This window comes from Microtus pennsylvanicus, chromosome 10 (assembly GCF_037038515.1).
Source record: "Microtus pennsylvanicus isolate mMicPen1 chromosome 10, mMicPen1.hap1, whole genome shotgun sequence".
In the NCBI taxonomy this organism is placed as follows: Eukaryota; Metazoa; Chordata; class Mammalia; order Rodentia; family Cricetidae; genus Microtus; species Microtus pennsylvanicus.
In genome coordinates this window covers 82,794,713-82,816,351 of record NC_134588.1, presented here as the reverse complement: position 1 = coordinate 82,816,351, position 21,639 = coordinate 82,794,713, and the positions used below count along the sequence as shown (strand labels likewise).

Sequence of the window (21,639 nt, the reverse complement as noted above, 5' to 3'; positions counted from 1 at the left end):
GTCTCCTTGGGTCCCCTCTTGCTCAGCCAGGACAGCCTCCACACAGCAAGGAACAGCCAAACCGGTTTGGGAATCAGCCTTGCGGGCTCCAAGGTCTCCCAGAGTTCAGTTCCCAGGGTGTGTTCACATGCCTTAGTACTCTAGCTTCTGCCAACCATAGAGCCCTTGGGAAGAGGGGGTGGAAGTGAGCAGGAGTGTTCTGGAGGCAGGGGTGGGGGCGGGGGGGAGTGGCCTGAAGGTACTCTAGGCTGGGCCGGACCACGGGATCATTTAAGCTCACACCTTCCCAGCCTGAGGAGCTGTCGGGGAAATGAATGTGCACATCCCAGGTAGGCTGCACACCAGACCTAGCCAGTCCTTGTCTGTGAGACCCAAGCTCCTATAAGGAGGGGGGCAGATGGAAGTGTTCCCAGCCAGTGTGCTAACAGGCGGCCTCCCCCTGGTTTTACCCTTCTTACCACACAATGATGGGGCTGGCAGAGCAGGGAACAGAAGGTGAGAATGATCTGGGAAAACCAGAAGCTGTTGAAGCTCAGGCCAACACCCTTCTGAGAAGGGCGGGGCAACGGTGTGGCAATGCCTTAGGAGAGCTTCCTCTGCAGAAAGTCAGGGATTGTTGTCACCCCCCTGTGACCATGAAAAAGTCCTGACCCCTTTGCTACAGCTGCAGAGCCCTTCCCACCCACCCACATGCCTTCCTGGACTCTTCCACGGAGCTTAGACAGAGCAGAGGCTCAACCACACAGGAAGTTAGTATCAAACTGAGCTCAGATGAGAAACTGGCATCATAGTGTCTCCTGGTGACACATCTGCTCTCAGATCTGCTGTCACATAGCCCAGAGACATAAAAGGGAAGTCCTGTGCACCGACGCCAGAACCACTGTCCTGTGCTTCTGTGTCCTGTTTGAATCCACCAACCCCCATTGTCTTGGGCAGCCCTTGAGGCATGGGATATGAGGGTGAAGCTAATGGTGCCAAGTAGCTAGGAAGGGGGACATTGACTCTGTGCCCTCGTGTCCCTGGGCAGATCTTCACCATCCACAGCAGGGTGAGCAAGGTCAGGTGGCCACCTGTCTTATAGACAGGTCTACCTGTAGAGCCCTATGGCTGATTACCCTGTCAGTGACTCAGAGCAACCTGCCCCAGTCTGAGACTAGGCTCTCCTCTCATGATCACATGTTTCCTGTGTGGGTTCCTCCTAGGGCAGGGGATGGGGCCATTTCTCCATTTCGGGGGCACCCAGCAGAGGAGGACTCTAGAAGCCAGCAGGAAACAGCTCATCAGTCCCATGGCAAGTAGGCAGAGTGACAATTCCGTGGACATTTCTGTTGTTCTCCTAATACAAGTCCAGTTGCTTGGCTCCACTGGGAGCAGAGACCTGGCTCCTGTCACTCTCCTGCCTCCTTCAGGGCACAGTCGTGTGACTCTGAGGACCTTCCCAAGCTGGCTTGTATGGAGAAAGTGGCTGTAGTCTGCTCTAGCCCCTGTGCTCAATGCCCCTGCAGCGGGTGGACCTCGACAGCCTGGCCCCCTGGCACTTGGACACAGGAACTGAGGCAGGAGTAGGTCAGTGTCAAGGTGGGGAGAGGGCTTGCAGAGAAACACTGGACGTGGACACTGTTGAGTGCCAGAGATGGCACTGCCCACCCTAGAGCACATCAAGCAAAAAAGGTGCCAGGTGAAAAAATTTTAGGATTTAGGTACATTTGTATGATTCTCCTAGAGTTTGGGAAAGACAGACCCACAAGGGACCAGGTCATTCTCCATCCGCCAGGTATCTCGGCACTGGAAGCCTACAGAGGAGGGCAGCAGGGGAAATCCTTCAAACAGTTTAGCCTGCTGCATGCTCTGACTACCAGCATGGTATCTACATTTGTATGTGAGCTTGTTTAATTCCCGTCTCAGGAGGGAGGAGACTTGGTACGTGAATGTCAAAAGATAAGTCTGATCTATTTGTCATGGGGCTCCTCAGACCAGGCCAGTGAAAAAGAGGAATTCTTTTTTATTTTTTATTTTAAGATGAATAGACTCGTGTGTGTGTGTGTGTGTGTGTGTGTGTGTGTGTGTGTGTGTGTGTGTACTACATAAAATGTTCACTGGTGTTTTGCCTGCATGTCTGTGTGAGGGTGTCAAATCCCCTGGGCTAGAGTTTCAGATATTTGTGAGCTGCCATGTGGGTGCTGGGAATTAAACCTGAGTCCTCTGGAAGAGCAGCAGTGTTCTTAACCTCGGAGTCATCTCTAGCCCTGAATTCTTAGTGCCTCCTATTTTACAATAATAATATATTACTAATATATTGTTATTTATTATTGTTAATAATAAGTAAATGGATGAAAGAAATGCGCCCAGGCCTATGTATCCCTGGTGAGTTCCAGAGTGCTTGGCACAAGCAGGAGGCTCCCAAGGGCCCCAGTCATGGGACCAGGACCTTGTGCCTGAGAGATGGAGGAGGAGGATGTGAGAGTGAGGCCTGGCCCCGTCTAGAGGGATAGGAGGTTGTCTTTCTTCTCATGGTTACCTCGTGGGAGATGTATAGACACCGTGAGCAGATGACATGAGAGTGGCCGTTGTCCCCAAGTCACCTCCACTATTGTTTCTGTAAGCTGCCCACATTTAGTCTTGTTACCCTGTAGCTACGCATGTCATGAAATGTGTCGGTGGACTCTACAGTAGGTTTTATATGGTTGACAGTGCCGTTGAGATCGGATTGCAGCTAGGGGCCTTGAAATTGCCTGTGTCTCAGATGGAGTGTGTGATGACTGACCGTCTCCCATACTCTCATATCCTGAGCTCTTTCTCTCTGTGACTCACTGTAACCTGTTAGTCATGTGTCAGCTGTGTCGTTCTTACTAAATGCTATACCGAATGCCGGGACGGTGAAGGTGAGCCCCTCTAATCCCATGTCTAGCCCGTAGACATGGTCCCATCTGCTTCCATTGGAGCAGGGTGGGTTGGTGACAGGCAAGTCGGGAGACAAACACATGGTGGGTGGTCCTGTTGCAATTCATTTCTGGGCTTGGACTAGGCAAAGTGCAAAGAGAACAGGCCGCCGAGACAGCCGGCTGCACCGGGCAGCGGTACGTATTCCTGAGGTGCTCCTGGGACTGGAGTGGATATGTTGGTGGGAGATCTCCTGCCTCTGACTCAACAGGAAGTGCCCTAGCTCATCCTGCTGCTGTGTCATGATCCCCTGAGCATCTAAAGTGCATGACTAAGGTATTTATTGGAGTAATAACCCTTCCTAGGGTATGATGTGTGGAGAAGGAGTCTCCTGTGTCTTACAGGCCTCTTCCTGGCTATTTCAGAGTCTTTTCTGGGTGTCCTAGGTCCACCCCTTCTACCCCTGCTGGCCCCATGCACACATACACAGCCCTCTTCCTCCCAGCTGCCTTCTAGCTATGGAACTGCTTCCTGCTCCTCAGAGTGCCCTTGTTTCACCCCGCCTTCTCTGGTGGTGTTGGATATTGGCTAAGGCTTCTGTTTGGATCTTACCTCTAGGTCTCTGACTACCTCTAGCCTGCCGCTCAGGCCCAGCACCTCCTTACATCTGGTCTTTTCCAGTTCTTAGCTCTTATAGGCACTGACCATCCCAGGCCTGTGTTTATACCTCCCTGCTTGGCTGCCCAGGGACCTGTTTCCCTGTGACCATCCCGGATGCCTCTGGTTTCTTGCTCTATTTAAAGTTCAAGCCCAGCCCCAGCCTAGTGAGGGGCACTCTCTTAGATGCTGGAACCCAGCCTCTGCTCCCTTCTGTCCCAACAGGATCCCATTGCTGGCCCCTAAGGCCTGGTCTCTGAAGCTCCACCCCATACCAGGTGTCCAAGCAGTTCCCAAATGAAAGCCTTGCTGCTTCTGCGGCCACCCTGATTTCTGCTGGGAGATGCAGATATAGAAGCAAATAGGAGCCTGCCCCTGTCTCCAGGAACTCAGTGGCCTCAGCATCTACACTTCAGCCTGCCTCGCTTCTACACTGCTTTCACTTTTCTTTGCCCTAAAGAACATTATGGTGGTACCTGCTTGCGAGAATTGTTGCAAGAAATATCTTGAAGGGGCAGATGTGGAGAACCTGGCTCTTCCATACTCTCTCAGACCTGCTTCCTAGAACCCACTTGGCAACCCCTATGTTTTTTTCTCAGTATTCTTTCAATCCTGCTAGTCAGTGGGCACGCCACCTTGTTGTACTCCCCAGTACCACTGGCATAGAGAAACCTAGCTCCTCAGAGACACTGGGGAAGCAGAAGTGCCTTTCTTCTGAGGCCAGAGGTGTCTGTGTCAGCTGAAGGGGCGCAGCTGCACCTGAGTAGAAAACTGCTCGTCACTTCCTGTCTCACAGCAGGACACCGGCTGTCCTCCCTCTACCCCTTGGCAGCTCAGGGCCACATGCAGAGCCTGTGTTGAGTGCGCAGATGGCTTCATCATCTGCCCTGAGGCCTCTGTCTACCCACACATGTCTCACGTGAGTGTCTGGAGCTCATACCCACCCAGGACATTGTGTCTGCACTCTGACCTGGGATCAGACGTGGACAAGGCACACCAAGGCTCCAGAGCCTTCCTTGCCGTCACTCTGTCAGCTGTGGGGGCTGATGCTAATCATCGTCTGGTGAGTAACCAGTCACCAGCCATGCGCCTGCAGTCTTCCTGTACTTCAGAGTGTTGACTCAGGCCACCCTCACAGCTGCCTGTGACCTTGTCCAGGTGTCACATAGTGGCGGTCTGGTTCCTCAGTGTGTGTCTCCCACTGGTTACATGGTGAGCATTAAGTTGTTAGGGCTGCTTTTCCAGAGTTGACATGCATTGTGGAATCTTTGGTCCTCCGAGTCTGTTCCCATCACCACCGCCTTTCTGGCTTCTGCTTGCACTCTCCTGAGGACTTGGTATATCAGAGCTGCTGTGTGGAGCAGGCAGTCCATCTTAGCGACTCGAAATTAGCTCTAAACTGAGGGCTCATGCACAGCCCATGTGGTATCCTGTAGCTGAAAAACAGCAGGACACACGACTCCAGGGCCAGTATTCTCAGCTCCTGCTCCCCGCTGGTGCCCACTGGGGACTGCAGGAGCACTTTTGGAAGAGACTAGAGATCTTCCTAAAGGAACCACCATCAGAGAAACACCGTGTTGCAAGGGGGAGACAAAAAAGTATTTTCTAGGCAGAAGCCAAAAGACCTGAATGTAATCGTGTCTTGGAGACTAAAATATAGAGAGGGGGACCAGGAACCTGTTGGGCAAAATAGGCTCCAGAATGTGGAAATGAGAGACCATCTTCCATTTCCAAGGCTGTCTCCTGCCTTCACTGAGCAGGGTGCATTTGCAGGTGCCCCAGGGGCTCCCTAGTAACCACTCACAAAGCTACACAGACCCCCCTCTCCCTACTAGCTACTGTTTTAAACACTTTATCCATGTCACTGTCATTGAAACATGATCCTGAGGAGCAGGCCTTAGTGTTAGACACGTTGACAGTAAAAGAGAACAGGTGATTGTTTAGCTCAAGGTTACATAGGTGTCAGGTGGAACTGTTCTGGTCCCAGATTGTTTAAGCCTCTGGCCTTGAATCTTAGCTGGACGGCTGACCCCTAAGGCCAGGGCAGGTGTGCATAGAGGTGCCGTCTAGCTTGCTGACTTATACAGACCACCTTGCCTATGTTAAGAAGTTTGGAAATGGTTTGAAATCTGGATTGAGTCCAAAGCAGTCCCCACTGCTCCATGGAGAAGTCAGCCGGAAGGACACCTGGTATAGTGTTCTGATGAGCTAGAGAGGGAACTGGCTGATTCCTAGGGCTACCCACCTCAGTGCCTGGTTGTTGTGCAAGGCCTAAAACAGGTGGACATCAAAGAAGGGACCTGTAGGGACTGTTGCAGCTTGTTCTGCCGTCAGAAAGGCCAGACTCTGCTGTGGTGCCACTGTTACCGTGTCTCCGAGTGCCAGGTCTTAGGTCACAGGCCTGTGGACCCTACTCCTAGAGTCGACCTCTGCTTCCCTCTGCTCCTCTGGTTCCCAGTTTCTGCTGAGCCAAAGGTTCTCTCCACGTGGCTAGCCCAAACTGAAGGAGCTCAGGAAGGCTGCAGAGATGCTCAAACACCTTTTCACATTCTCTGCAGCCTTCCAAACACTCAACTCTCTGGGAGGGTGGCCTTGGATCTAAGTGACATCTGCAGCCAGTGGACCAATGGCTGCTGTGAGACCAAGCGAGTTGTCCTTGTAAAATAAAAGGGTGAGGAGGGATTTAGGTTTCCTTGCTGATGTTTGCAGATAGAGGAGACTTGCTAACCTGGGAGTGGCACTCACCACAGAGAAGGGGTACAAGTTATGACCTTAACCGTCTCTGCTGCCTATCCTGAGACCGTATGCTTCACCAGCTAGTACACTTAGGGAAGCAAGTAGCCTTCCCAGGGTGTGCTTAGCCCTCAGTCCCATGGGCTTTTCTGCCTGGCCTGTCTCTAAATGGACCCATATTCACTTCTTTGTCTGCAAATTTCCATGTGGTGTTGGTCCCCAAATAGCTTCCGTTGATCTGCACCCTCAAAAACATCTCAGTTGCTCCTGCGCATTGAGAGGGAACTGCTTTCAACATCTGTTCTCACCAGGCTCTCAGCCAGGGTAGGGTGAGTGGCATCCTCTTTCCCTCTTGGACACAGGATTGTGGTCTTCCAGGCATGTGACAACGTGGCTAACACATATTCTACCTGCTGCCGTCCAGTTCCCAGGGCCAATCCTATACCTTCATTATCTTTCCAGAAACCTCCCCACTTGGGACAGGGGACAGGTAGACAAGGCTGCCCTTCACCTGTTGGGCAGCCTACAGTAACCAAGGAAAGCCCTGAATCCCACAGTGGCCTGGCTGGTGCCCAGAGGAACAGGGCTTGGATCGTGAGTCAGGCTGTAGGCAGCACCATCTCCATCCATCCTTTGTGCTGGCAGCAGGCCTTCTAGAGCTGCAACCCTTTCTGGCCTCGTGCTTGGCATGCAAATGAGCTTCCAGATGCCTGGTACCCTGTGCAAGAAGCGGAACCAGGGCCTGAAGAAGAATGGAGCAGTCTGAAAACACACTTGTGTTTGACCTAGCCTTTTTGCAATCGCAGCTTTCCCTCTAACCGTGACAGGGAGGGCACCACAGAGCAGGCTACATCAGCGTGTCTACAGCCTCTAGGGGAGAAACCCTCCTCGGTCGGGCACTTTTATGTAAAACAATCTGAACAAGTACCCGGCAGCTTCATTGAGACCCTTTGGAGCTGTGGGCTAAGGGAGGACCTGGACAGGGCCTGACAGTGTGAGATACAGGCCCTTCTGGTCATTATGTATTTGGGTATATTCCTCCAGTGCTGGCAGTGAACAACTTCAGGTTCCTTATTAAAGTGGGAGGATCCAGGAGGAAAAGACCGGCTGGGGTTTGGTCTGAGGAAAGGTATTCTGCCTTCTATAGGGTTCCCTCCAGAGCAGGATACATCTATCTCACCACTCTCTGGTGATTGCTGTGAATGACTCTGCATGCCTGAGCCACAGGACTAAAATCAACCCCGCCCCCCATCACCAAGCAATCTGAAGCTTGGGGGTTGGGGTGAGATCCTTAGGGTCATGCAGAGAGGTGGTGATAAACCCTGCCTTACTGTGTTCCCTCCCTAAACTTGGCTGTATCCTGGAAGGACCTAAGGAGACTTTTAGTACCAAGTGGGTCCATTGGGAGCATGAAAGGAAACCTTTCCTCCAGCATTGGTTCAGCCTAGTAGCAGAGATTCTTGCATGTGCTGTCTGGACCATCTCAAGCACGCACATGTACACGCAAACACTGCTACCCTCTGCTATGGAAGCCTTTCATCCTTCTAAGCACTTGAGGTCAGCAGAAAGAGTGTGTGAGTGTGTGACAGGCTGAGGTCTGCTCAATAGGCACGTTCTGGCTGGGAGTCTCAGAGCCCAGTGAACGCTCCTGGGCCCTCATCTCCAAAAAAACCCTAAATTGTGTCTGCACCGTACGGTTTTTAATGCGTCCGTGAGACACCCTCATTCAAGGCGGTTGTTGGCCTCTTTCGCTAGACTCACCTTTAGTTCTGTCTCTGCCTTCTTCTTTGTTATCTGGACTCTTTGTTGGTGCCTCTTAACCTGGAGGCCATCCCAACTGGCCCCCTTAGTAGACACTTGGCACAGATGCTTTTGCTCTTTCTTAGAGAACCTTAGCCCATTTCGTGGTTTAAAACACTGAGGCCATCTCCCAGGAACAAAGCCAGCATCGTAAACCCCTGTCTGGGAAGGATGCCGTGGGGACTCGAGTAGTGTGTCCTCTGACCGTCTGTCTGTCTCTGCAGCCCTGCTGTCCTCCTGGTGTGAAGAACTTGGCCGTCTGCTGTTGCTCCGACATCAGAAGAGCCGCCAGAACGACCCCCCTGGGAAACTCCCCATGCAGCCCCCCCTCAACTCCATGAGCTCCATGAAACCCACTCTGTCGCACAGGTAAGCGTGCAGGTGCCTTCAGGAGTGGCGTGCCTGGGGTCTGCTCGGAAACCTCCTGTGGTGCGAGGCCTGGGAGTGGGGCCTCTAAAAGGCAATTTGGCCTCTAAATCCACCTAAATGATGTAGCTTCTTCCCCATCAGACAGGGAGGGCTGATTTTTTTCCCCACAGGCCACTTTGTCCTCGAGATCCCTGGCTTCTAGTAGAACATTAGGAATCATGAGCTCAGAACCGTCCCTCTATCCAGAGGAGATACATGGGCACTCTCAGGGAAACCAGGGGCAAGTAGGGTCTCAGGGTGCCCCAGGCCTAGTGGTCACACCCCAATGTGGGGCAGAATCAGGCCACACCCATCATGCCAGAGCAGGTAAAACTGGGCTGGGGCTGCCAGAACCCTGGATCCTAGGCAGGAACAGGCTTGCTAGAGGCTGCCAAACACCTAGGAACTGGCCAGGCTGCCCCGCACCAACCTTGGAAAGGCACGTGGGGAGACTGGCAATTCCCTGTTAATTATCTCGCAGGCGCCTCGCTGAGCTGATGCTCTGAGTATTCTGTGGGCTGACCCTGCAACAACAGGGCCCGTCATGCTGTCTGCATCCCCCTTTGTGGGTCCTTGCTAATGACGGGGGCCTCTGCAATCAGCTCAGCTCTCATTATCCTGCCTGACTGAGAGACGCACAGCCCAGAACATGCTGCAGTCTTCCTGGACCTCATGGGCCAGGCGCTGCCAGCACTCAGGGTCAGCCTTGTCTTCTAAATCGAATTAACTGTCAGGACCAGAGGAGCTGCTCATCAAAGCGAGTGTCCCGCCTGGCCAGGAAGGCCCAGCTGTGTTTACCTGCCGTCTCAGAGCACAGCAAGCCCCTCTCATCCAGGGCACTGCCTCACCAGACCCTGGGCCCAGGCTCTGACAGCACAGCCTCTTCCTCCTGTACCAGTGTTTCCTTAGGGATTCATCCTTGGCTTGGGTAGCTATGTGCAGTGGTGGTGGTGTGGGGGGGGGGGGGGTCTTATAAGGTGTTTGGCATCAATCATGAGCCCTGTCCACCTTGCTTTTCTGTCCCCAGGCATTGCAACCATAAGATCACCCAACACATTTGGAGAGTGGGGATGTCACCTTAGTTGAGAACTGTTGCTCTAGAGAGGCAAACTACTTCCTTCTGCCTTCCACTCCTTATCCCTGGTCAAGCTGTCAGTGAGCAGGACTTTGGCAATTGATCTGTTATTTTAGCTTGACCATTTCACTTGGCGTTTCACAGTCTCCGTCTGGTGGCCCGGGCTGATCTCTAACTCCTGATCCTCCTGATTCAGCCTTCTAGTGCTAGGATTACAGGTGTGTGTGTGTGTGTGCGCGCGTGTGTGTGATACTCAGTTGTATCTTGCTAATTCTGGCCTGTCCCTCAACTCTTCAGAGCTTTTTCACTCCCATCACCCCATTAACATGCCTTTCTCAACTCCCCTAAGCCGTTTCACTGGAGGTGATGGTGACGGGCCAAAGTACTGAGGCTTCCTGCTAGAATCCTGTCTCGAGCCTGCTTGACCGTGGCTGTTCTAGCCCTGGCATGTGACAGGTTTTCGCCACTGCCAGTCCTTTGCTAGGTCTTCCTCAAGTTTAGTTCATATGGATTATTTGTCTTTAAACAAAGGCGAGGAGTCTCTTTTCTCAGAAGCTGAATCTACCAACAGAGGAGGGAGGTTCATGGAGCAAAATTAGAAGCTGGGAGATAAAGGAGGGCAGAAAGGAAGCCTGGGTCCTAGGAGGAACAGGCAGGGCTGACTGTTGGTGGCTGCCTGAAGGTAAGGTATCATAACCATGGAAGATCCAGGCTGAGGAAAGGGTACCTGCATTCTGTGACCTCAAACTGTCTATACCTAAAAGTACTGTGTATGAAAAGCCGCTGGCCAGCACCCTGGGTCCTGCTAACTCTGCCAGCATGACAGGTTCAGGGCCTCAAAGGGCCTGTGGGATAACAGACAATAACCAGAAGCCACAGAATACGTGCTACCTAGGTCTTTAAGCTTGGCTTAGGTAGCACGTATTCTGTGGCCTCTGGAGGCCTTTCAGAGACAGGCTGGAGAGCTGGAGACTTGCTGGGTATTGATTGGGGTTGAGCCTGATCTGTTGAACTGAATGAAAGTTCCCCTTGGGAGCATAGCAAGGTTACAGAACTTAGAAGGCAGCTAAAACCCGGCTGAGAGTAGGAAACTGAGTTGCCCAAGAACACACAGCTGCTGGAGGTGAAAAGAGCACAGAATAGCATGTTGAGGGGTAGTGAGGGAGTAGTTATTTGCTGGGTTCGAGGGTTCTGGAACAGTCTGTCCCCTGCTCTGATCCATGGCTTATCCTAGGTAATTACCACCGTGCCCCCGCGTTATGGTGGGGCAGCTGTTGAAGAGTGGTCAGTCCCTGACCCTTCTCCAAGCCCACAGCTGTGGTGAGGATTCTCAGCAATCAGGAGCTGCCAAGTCTTCTCGTGTACCTTTATGCATGTTCCTGTGGGATGAATCTCTCATTTCCAAGGGAACTGTGGAGGGTCCCCAGCACCTGTTAAACCTCTGGTGTAAATTCCTGAACATGAAGCTTAGTGGAAGAGAGAGCCTTTGCAGTTGAGACACCGACTCTGGCATCTTCAAAGGGGCTTTGACCTCGTTAAGGGTGGAGCACAGTATGTTCACTAGGAAGTCTGGGGTGTGGTACCCAGAGGATCCAGGGGTCCAGAGACTCTAGGTCCTTAACTAAAAGGCTCTAAAACAAGCAGAAGGGAAGAACCAGGGACCTGGAAACCCTACCTGAACCCAGAGGTCTGGAGGGCCTCTGAGGACCAAAGTATTTCTGTGACTGAAGTCACTGTCATATCCACCACAAACCATGAAGATGTGGTGGCCCCACAGTGTAAGGCTTTCCTCTTGGGCTGTGCTGTGCCTCCAACCAGAGCTCTTGATCTCTCTGAGCCCCTGAAGTCCCAAAGAGACATGGTACTGCCATGCAAGTGATACAGGGAGGAACCAGGCTACTCCCAAGACATTCTGTGAGAGTAACTGTGACCTTCTGAAGAATGTGAACTAACTATAGCTTGTAAAAGCCCTCAGATCCTGTTTTAGCTTCGCCATTGGTCATATCAAGGTCATCTTGCACTTTGCAAAGAGACTCGGAGCATATTACGTGCCTTCCCCATCTTCATAACTCCAAGATGGAAGCTGAAAGGCGCCCGGAGGATCTAGCCATTGTTGGGGCAGAAGGGCACCTTTGGCATCCCTGAGATTATCTTGACTTTACCCCAACAACTTCTGCTTCCTCATCTAGGTTTTTAATGAGTGGTTTAAGAAGCCATTTGTGATTAGCACATTGTCTGTATGCAAATAGGTGTTGCAAAGCTAATTAAGAGTCTAATAAATCTTGTTTATCTATTAATTTGATTACAATCAAAGCTGCTGGAGCCTCTGAGATCAAGGGTAATCTTGCTCCTCCTCCAGGGGTAGGGATTTGCTGCGTACCAAAGAGGCCCTGGTTGCTGGGTAGGGCCATGGCCTGGAGCCAGACTGCTGTCTTGTAGCTGTGAGTTTAAGCAGTTCTCAGCCTCTCTGACCCTCAGTTTCCTCATCTATATGAAGAATCACAGGACCAAGTCTTGTATATGGGGATCCCCAGGAACTTGTGTGTCCCCCAAACCTTAGTCCAATATTCTCTTGGCAGGTCCTTTATTGCCAGCTAATAGATGAGTGAAAATAACCCCTTTAGAGCAGAGGGAGTGGATCAGTGGTAGAGTGCTTGTTTTGCAATTGCCAGCCCTACAGAAAGTAAACCTAAAGGTACTAGCACATATGTACCAGCCTGTGTTGGTAGTAGGCTCTTCTTGCCATCAAGAAAACCCAATGGACAAAGCTCCCTGCTGCCCTCAAGCTTGACAGTTAGAGTTTGCTCTCCTGGAACCGACTTGGTGGAAGGAGAGAACCAGCTCTACAAGTTGTCCTCTGACCTCTACATGTATGTACATACATGTATGTATGTTTGGTTTTTTTTTTTGAGATAGCATCTCACTGTGTATCCCTGGCTGTCCTACCTAGAACTCACTGTGTAGACCAGACTGGCCTTGAACTTACAGAAATCTACTTGCCTCTGCCTCCTGATTGCTGGGACCCAGCTAATTGTTTTTTTAATTATTTAAGAAAAACCCAGAGAAGAAAGCTGCGGATTCCCTGAGATTCCATTGTGGCTCCCTCTGGGCAGTGCTTACACCCTGTCTCACACAGTGAGCTGGGGGAGGTGGAGTCTAGGAACTATAATGATGGAGAGGCTTGTAATGGTCTCCCCAAATTAAAAAGACCGGCAACACAGCCTGGCACAGAGCTGCTACCAGTACAGCCAGATCAGGGAAATTAATTAAGACAATACGCTAATAGTCACTTTCTCCCAGAGCGGCTGCCACAGTTCAGGAAAGAAAGAATGCAGCTTGCTTTCCCCCTGGCTTGCCTGAACACCTGTGTGACTTGCACAAGGAGATCCAAGTGCCCTCATCCAGGCCCAACCCATTTTCTCCTATCACACAAGCCTCCACCAATGCCTGCTGAGCTGGTACACAGGCATAGAAACCATCTGTTGGGACTTGATGTGAAGGGCTCTATGCAAGAAGCAGGGGGGACATAAAGGAAAATGCCGTTGGTTTAATGACAGAAAGTCATGAAAGGCAAGATGCAGACTAGGCTTTGAGGTATGGGTAGGAGCTCACTAGCTAGAAAAGGCAGGGAAAAGAAGAACAAAGAAAATCTGCACAACCTTTTACTTGACAGACAGGAATGCCCACTCCTAACTTCAGAATATCAAGTAAATGTAGGTACCTACCCTGTAGCCAGGCTGGGGGACTAGAGACAATGGACGGTTGGATCGGGTTGGTCTGCCTGACACTAGGAATGCTTACAGGTAAGGAAGAGGAGACTGGCTTCTTGTTAAGATCAAGATCACAGAAATTGCCCAGGGCCCATTGGCAGTGGCTTTGCAAACAGTTTGGAGTTTGTTCCCAGCATCCCCTGGGCTGTGACCTCTTCCCATTCCCTTTGCCTTTAATGCAAAAAAGCATCCTGCATCCTGGGTGTGTGTGGACATCACCCCAGGCCCCAGGGAGTCAAGCAGGAAGTCTCTCACATCTCCAGTGCCACAAGGGGTGAGCAGAGCACCTTCCGGGGAGGGTGCAAGGAACCTGGAACTGATCAGAGTAGCGCCAGGGTGGCAGAGCAGCCCTAGCCTGAGATGCAAATGCAGCACCTAAGGCAGGAGGCACGTGGCAGGTGCACAAGATGCCCTTCTACAGCCCAGCCCCTCTCGAGAGGGACAAGATTTCGGAGCAGGTTTACAAGGGCAGGAGTAGGTCTGGGGGCAGTTTGTGACATGATTGGAACTCCCATAGAGGGGCAGAATTCACCTAGAGGGGTTATCAGGTCCTTGGGAGCTCTGACTACCCCTCTTTAGGACAGTTGTAAGGGTGAAGGGAGGAGCTTCTTACAGGTACCCCAAATTGCCAGGTACCCATCTGGACTCTCCATGCTATAGATTAATAAACAGTGCTGGTCAGAGAAGGAGGCCTTGAGACACCCTTCCCAGAGCTCCCACCCCCAGGCCTTTTTGTAACTTAGTCTCCTCTTCTCCCAGCTAGCCCCTCTTCCCTGCTAGCACAAGAGCTTGGGTTGTCCTTGATCCTGGACACAAAGAAAGGTAGAAGTGAGAGTCCAGACAGAGGTGACACATTATAGGCTTAATGCTGTGGGTGCCTGTGGAGTTGAGAGCCTTTGCAAGGCGATGAGTCACACAGAGTGCTGGTGAATGCCATTTCTGTCGTGAGGTCCAAGGCCACCCTCCTCTGCGCCTGTCACTTGCTTCTCCAGTATGCATTCGGCAACCCATAGGCCCTGTGCATGCTAAGTTTATGGCCTCCTTTGCTCTGGGACAGTGAACCTGCTCTCCAGGCAGCGGAGTGCCCACTTTAGGAATGCTGGCTAGCTTTGTCTCTGCTGGTTGTGGGTAGGATGGAACAGGAAGAAGCTGATTTCTGCCCAGCCATGGTGCTGGGGGTAGTAGGGACCTTTAGATGCAGTACCATGTGTTGAGAGACAGGTCCCCCCTAAACCTGTCTAGCTGCAATGTTAGAACCTGAATCCAACTCTGGCCTGGAAGATGGTGAGGAGCTTAATAAGCCATTCTGAGGGACAGGGTGTGGTGGGGGAAAGACAGACTTCTGCTTTATTTAGTCACTGGAGGACTTGTGTCTGTCCCACACACCCCAAATGGGAGTCTAGCAGGTGAAAACATGGCCTGCAGGGTCTCCCAGCAAGGACAATGGGTGGCCAGAAGTCTCCTCCTTTATTTTGTGAAAACATGGCCTGCAGGGTCTCCCTGCCAGGCCCCTTTGCCAGCTTGTGACTTGCCCTTCCCTGGAAGAGCTGAGATGCCCATTCTGGCTGGCCTTAGGCTCACTCTCACAGGCTACGCTTAGTCCCCAGTCAGCCCCCTCTGCTCCTGGGCCCTGTTCTGCCTAGTCAGCCATACCCTGTTTCTCTCCTCGTTCTAGCCCGGCTCTTTGCCCTTGAAACAGGGGACGCAGAATAATGAGCCTGAGTTACTTTAAGGACACCTCTTTATCCTCTTGGAGTGTGTCCTGCTCTGCCCCCAAGGCCTTGCTCACACTGATGTACTTGACTGAGCCTCTTGGTACTGATTCTTGGTCTATAGTGGCAGGTGCGTCAAGAGAACAGTATTCATCCTCATTGCAGGCTACTGTGTTTTCTGTTCTTTAGTTTGGGTTTAGGATTTGGTTGGGTTTTTTTTTGTTTGGCTTTTGCTTTTTTTATTTTTGTTTTGTTTTGTTTTTGAGACAGGGTCTCATACAGCCCAGGGTAGACTCAAACTTTCCACGCTGCCAAGGATGACCTTGAACTTCTGATTCTCCTATCTCCCACTCTTGAGATCATAGACTTACTGTCAGTGTTTCTCTCCAGGCTGTTTGTGCTAGTCAAGTGCTCTCCCATCTGAGCTCCACCCCAATTCGTCACTGTGGTCTGCTCCCTAATCCTGACTGGGTGTCAGGACCCACTCCTGTGTTTGGGGAATGCATGAGGACATGCTCTCGGTCTCACGAATCAGAGTGCAGGAACCTGCCTCAAGGGAGCCCTGTGGGCTGAGCTAGTGAGGGGCATGTCCAGGACTGCTTTTCAGGTCGGACAGCAGGGTCCAGAACAGTTTGAGGGGGGATTACTCTAGCCACCTTGAAGGGTGAGGAGAGGCCCCAGAACTCAGCCACTGTGGCCTAGAAAATACAAATTTTTCTCAGTACTGCTTCCCCCGTGTTCAGGACTAGTTCAAGGCCTGACCCCTGTCCAGCTTGTTTGACCATTGGCCTTTAATCCACTCTGTCCTACAAAACTGCTGGATTCGGTTTACTCTAGATTCTGGAGTAGAGGCTGGGAAGATAATGATCAAACGTGATACCAGAGTGGTGAGGTGCTGTAAAAAATACAGAAAAGACAGCGTGGGCTGCTTCTTTATGTGACATGAGATAGGTGACTTTGCAGAGAAACAGGAAGGACGTGAGCACAGGCCAGTGGGGGCAGATCCGGGGGAGAGTGTCACAGATGAGGGTGTTCTGCTGTTCTAGGGCACAGGTATGATGTCTTATGGCTCTCACTGAGGAAGGGCAGTTGAACTGCACTGACCTGGCTAATCTTAACGCTGTAACACACTTCAGGCCCCTCTCACTCCTCCCACATCACCTGGGCTAGCTGGAAGGCCTCACCGAATGCTCACTGTAAACCTGAGACTGGATTGGAGGAAGTGGATTCCTAGCTGCTGATTGTTGGAGAAAGCCTCTTGTTGGTTCCCGGCTGCTCAGACCTGAAATAATCACACAGAAACTGTATTATTTAAATCACTGCTCGGTCCATTAGCTCTAGCTTCTTATTGGCTAAACTCTTACATACTAATTTAACCCATCTACATTAATCTGTGTATTGCCATGTGGCTTGGCTTACCAGGTAAAGTTCCAACGTCTATCTCCGGCAGGGGTACATGGCTTCTCCATGGCGCTGCCTTCTTTCTCCCAGCATTCACTTTAGTTTTCCCCGCCTAGTTTTTTCTGCCCTGCTTTGCTATAGGCTCAAAGCAGTCCTTTATTAACCAGTGATATTCCCAACATACAAAGGGAAATCTCACATCAGCTGATGTGTATGGGCTCCTTAGAAGGAGCGCCTTGAATAGGTGGCCAGTACAGGACTGGGTGAGGAGGTTAGTGCAGGCTTGGGGGTGAGCTGGTGTGGGGTATATTATTCTGGGGTGCATGGGGTGCATTTGAACTTTGTCCATTCAACACTGGAAGCTGATGATGTTGACTTGTAGGCGAAGGAAGGTCTTAGCCAGTCAGGGATGTACACAGGTCTGGGAGTGGGGGTTTGGGGTAGGGTACCCAGGCAGTTTTTGCTTGCTTGGTCCTGGGCCCAGAGGAAGGGTGACAGGGTGACCTAAGCCTGAATTCCAAGGACCAGGTCAGTAGGACAGAGCAGCTAGTTTGTCACAAGGTGCTGAGAACAAGGAGAAGAGCAAGATTCAGCTGTGACCTCTATAAAGTGGGCCCAGGCTGTTCCTAGAAGAGGCAGTGCCTATGTCCTGACTGTTTCTGGAGGGTCATGGGCAATAAGCATGCTTGAAGAAAGAGTTTACAGTGAGCTTTAGGTCACTCTGGTTTCTTCACTGCATGGCTATAGCTGCTGGACTATGGGCCCCGTTAAAGCAGTCACCACAGGTATGGCCCCTGCAGTGATGAGGAAGGGTCGCTGCTACCTGGCCTGTTCCCATGGAGGGGGCATCTTTTCCGCATAAAGTACTGCCATAATCTGAGGTCCCAGGGCTCACCTGGGCAAGGGTGAGCTAGGATGGTGAGGTGAAGACACTGTCCACTGTCACCTAAGCCCTGCCCCAGCTCTAAAGACCTCTTCTCTCTCTGCAGTGATGGGTCATTTCCTTATGACTCGGTCCCTTGGCAGCAGAACACCAATCAGCCTCCCGGCTCCCTGTCTGTGGTCACCACGGTGTGGGGAGTGACAAACACATCCCAGAGTCAGGTAAGAACCTGTCCTGCTCCCTGCCATGACTCCTAGGCACAAATGTCCCTTATCTCCTTCCCCACTAGCAGGGAGGTTCTCCAGGGCACCATGCCATGACAGCCCTCCTCACGGTCTGAAGCCAGTTTTAGGACATGCCTAGCTGCAGACCACTGTCACTTCAGGAAGGGTACACATTGCCTCAGGAGGGCCACAACTAGGTCTCTATGACCATCCCCATTGCAAGGCCTTCTGGGAGAAAGGAATTCTCTTCTGAGGCCATGTTTACTCTAGTAATGTAAACAAACCCCGTGTGTCACTGACCTCAGACTTCTAAACAGGGAACCCTTGACCCTGAAAGGTCTGGATTAGGTTTAACCAAGATGTTACATTTCAGTGAAGTGTGCCTGGGCCTTACAAACCCCTATTGCCTTCCTAATCAAGCCTACTCTCATTCTTGTTTCTTCCTCTTTTCTCTCTCCTCCTTGCCTCTGTCCTAACAGAGGGTCTCCTACTGCTGGACTTGGGCTGGGCTGTCCTAGAAAGGGAGCTATCATTCTTCCCTGCACATCCACAGACAGGCTCTAGACACCCAGGCCCTATGGGCAGAGCTAGTGCGTGCCAAGGGCCTCACACCCCTCTCTGGAGCCTAGGGACCACTTGAGCTGACTTTGTGAGCCTGGGCTATCCCTTTGCCTCACTCCATCCTGGCTGAAGTTCTCAGCCTTCTCCTTTGGATCCATTTTGATTCTGGGGACTATTCAAGATACCCCTTGCTTCTCTCTGTTGTGCCCGCCCTGTGATGGTTTGCTCTTCTTCCTTCCTCTCCTCATCTCTTTGTCCACACTACCTCAGGTACTGACCTCGGTGACAGCCACTCTCTCTGTTTGCAGGTCCTCGGGAACCCTATGGCCAATGCCAACAACCCTATGAATCCAGGTGGCAACCCCATGGCATCAGGCATGAGCACCAGCAACCCTGGCCTCAACTCCCCACAATTCGCAGGACAGCAGCAACAGTTCTCCACCAAAGCTGGCCCTGCACAGCCCTATATCCAACCCAACATGTATGGCCGACCCGGCTACCCCGGCAGCGGGGGCTTCGGAGCCAGGTGAGTGACCAGTCTGGGTGATGTCCTTCTGATGTTAGCCCTTCCTTCCTGCCTACATCCAGAAAGGACTCCGGCTTGGATTCCAGCTCCACGTTGCCTGGTCCAGGATATGAGGACAGTGTTGCCATCTGTTTTATCAGGCTGGCATCAGCCCAGCAGGGTAGAAAGGCTACATTATCGCTTCCTTGTAATCAGTAAGGTGAACTGGCAGACCTGAAGAACAGTGACAGTGGGCTTCACTTGTTCAGAGTTCCTTAACTCTTTCTGCCCTTTAGAGGAAAGATGAAATAGAGACTAGAGCCCCCAGCTTCAGCCTGTGTCAAGGAAGGGACAGAAGCAGGCAAGCCACCCTTCCCTGTCTAGGCACCTTGACCTCAGTCCACCTAGCTGTAAGGATAAAGTTCCTGGGTTTCTGGCCTTGTAGTTCCAAACAGGAGTCTTACGTTCCTGAACCCACATCCACACCTCTGCCACACAGCACCATACAATTCTCAGCTCAGCGTCCACTAGAAGATAAGTTGTGGTGGCCAAGGGAAAGCAGAGAGGCTATTGGAAACCTTTAGCACCAGCTAAAATTCGAGGAACAAGTGACGTAGTTATCACTAGTAGCGAGAATAGCTGCCAACCTCAGGAGCCCCAGATCCTCTACTGGGCCTCATATCCACACGCTGGGTGCACAGAAGGCGTGGATAAAACCCTGTAGTGTTCCTCCCAGCCCCAAGCATGTCCCAGGCTCAGCTTTAGATTTGATTACTCCCTGCTTCTCCTTCACAGTTACCCTGGGGGTCCTAGTGCCCCTGCCGGCATGGGCATCCCTCCACATACCCGGCCTCCTGCTGATTTCACCCAACCAGCTGCTGCTGCTGCTGCAGCTGCAGTAGCAGCAGCCGCCGCCACAGCCACTGCCACAGCCACAGCTACAGTGGCAGCCTTGCAAGAGACCCAGAACAAGGATATAAACCAGTATGGAACGGTAAGGGTTCCTGCCTCCTGGTCTGGCCTCACCCAGACTGGGGAAATCTTGAGTGTAGGTGACAATGCATCTCCTTGGAAGCCCCTAAAAGGGTGTATGTTAGGGTGTGGGTGTGGTGGCATGGTTGGGTGTGGCAGGGGTTTTTGGTGTGCTGTGTTCTGCGTGGGAGATGGGAGCTCATGTGTGCATATGGGGAAGAGGTCCCCTGTTGGTCTCTGACTTCCTGGTTACCGAACAGTAGGCTCGGTGCCTAAAAACACTTTATTACTAGCCTGTCCCCAATCACCTCTGAAGCCCCTATTGTCCTATTCACCTACTTTGTAGATTTTGCCCAGGCCTTATCATAGATCCTCTGACCTTCAGAAGGATAGGGTGGGGTGTGGAAAGGGGAGCCCCACAACCAGAAGCATGGAGGAAGGATACAGGGTGGGCAGGAAGAAGTGGGCTGTGTTAGTCACGCTCAGTGTATAGAGGGTGTGTATCCATTGGCCACTGACGAAGGGCAAGGCCACGGCTTTCAGGAAAGGGCTTCAGCCTCCATCCTCATCCTCCTCCTCTTCCTGTATCCTCCCTGTCCCCCTCCCATCCTTGCCCACTTACCTGTCCCCTGCCTGCCTCCCTGGGAATGCTGCCTGTGCATTGGAGTGACTGCTCCTTGTCCTACCCAAACCCTAGCTGCATTTTCCCAAGAGACCTGCAGAGGGCAACAGTGAGCCCTGGAGACATCCCAGTTCCTTGCTGCAGCCACTTGGGAAAGTGTCCCTTTCCCCTTAGCTCCCTAACCTTCCCTCCCTGCACTTTCAATGCATGTGGCATTTTATTCTTTTTTTTTTTCTTCTTCTCCCGTTGAAGGTGTGTTCCTCTTTCCAGATGGGTCCCACCCAGGCGTATAACAGCCAATTCATGAACCAACCCGGGCCTCGGGGGCCTGCCTCCATGGGGGGCAGCATGAACCCTGCCAGCATGGCAGCTGGCATGACACCCTCGGGGATGAGCGGCCCTCCCATGGGCATGAACCAGCCCCGACCGCCTGGCATCAGCCCCTTTGGCACACATGGGCAAAGGATGCCCCAGCAGACCTACCCAGGCCCCCGGCCCCAGTCCCTTCCTATTCAGAGCATAAAGAGGCCCTACCCAGGAGAGGTAAGTGTGACAGCAGATGGGAGATGGGAGAGGAAGGGGCCCTGACATGAGGACCATAGGCAGAGCCTTGGCATAGTTTGGCTGCCAGAGAACTTGAACTAAAGGTTAGGCGTTGGAGCCTCAGCTCCTGACTAACGGCATTTCTGTTGTGGAAGATCCCCAGCAAGTCACAGGGGTTTTATTATTTATCAGTGATATTGACAGTCCACCATGGCCTGTAGGCTGCCTGGTGGGCAAAAGGCAGTGACGCTGTGAAATGCCCTGCCTGGAGCAGACAGGTGTGGAAACAGAAACCATGATGATTGCTCTCTCCTGTCCAGGCTCAGATACTGTCTGGATGACTTTGGGTGAGGACTTTCGTGCACGGAGCTGGCTAGGGAGCAAGGGCTAGCACCAGACCTTCTAGTACATGCCTTCTGTGTCAGAGAGGCCATCAGATAGCAGACAGTGTGTCCCTGGGGCTTATTCCATGATAGTTGCGCTACTGAGAGTAGTGCCTACTCTGACATCACCCAGCAGAGGCGCTGGTGGAAACAGTCCCAGCAGACTGTCCCAAACTCCCTGTGAGGTGGGGGGGGGGGGGAGGAAGTCACCAGGCCTCAGTGATACTCAGAAAACCACTGGCCAACACAGAGAGGAGGATCCTGGCCCAGCAGATGCCCCCTGCCCACCCTAGTGAAGTTTGTCATTGGCACACCCCATGAAGCCCCTTCCTGAACATGGCACCCCAGCTCTCCATCCCCTCTCAGATCACGTCCTTCTTGCTAGTCAAGACCGTGGCCTGAAGCGGATTTCTATCCCAAAGAGCCTAAATTCTCTGTGTCCCCACAGGTCCCTTCAGCAGTCACTCTCATAGAGAAGGGATGATGTGGTAACTGGTGTAGGTGTGCTAA

At 52.1% G+C, this 21,639-nt stretch overlaps 1 protein-coding gene across 9 annotated transcripts in view; it reads left to right on the top strand.

The window, feature by feature from the left end:
* The window catches only part of Zmiz1 (zinc finger MIZ-type containing 1), a 199,120-nt gene that overhangs the window by 158,732 nt on the left and 18,749 nt on the right, over positions 1-21,639 (top strand). For 6 of the 9 annotated variants that reach the window (XM_075988812.1, XM_075988809.1, XM_075988810.1 and 3 more), the window contains 5 exons: positions 8,295-8,439; positions 17,426-17,540; positions 18,413-18,630; positions 19,405-19,603; positions 20,456-20,746. In XM_075988812.1, the coding sequence (XP_075844927.1) occupies positions 8,295-8,439; positions 17,426-17,540; positions 18,413-18,630; positions 19,405-19,603; positions 20,456-20,746 (968 nt within the window). The remainder of the gene's footprint in view (positions 1-8,294; positions 8,440-17,425; positions 17,541-18,412; positions 18,631-19,404; positions 19,604-20,455; positions 20,747-21,639) is intronic. The other 3 variants (XM_075988813.1, XM_075988811.1, XM_075988817.1) reach the window with 1 other exon arrangement.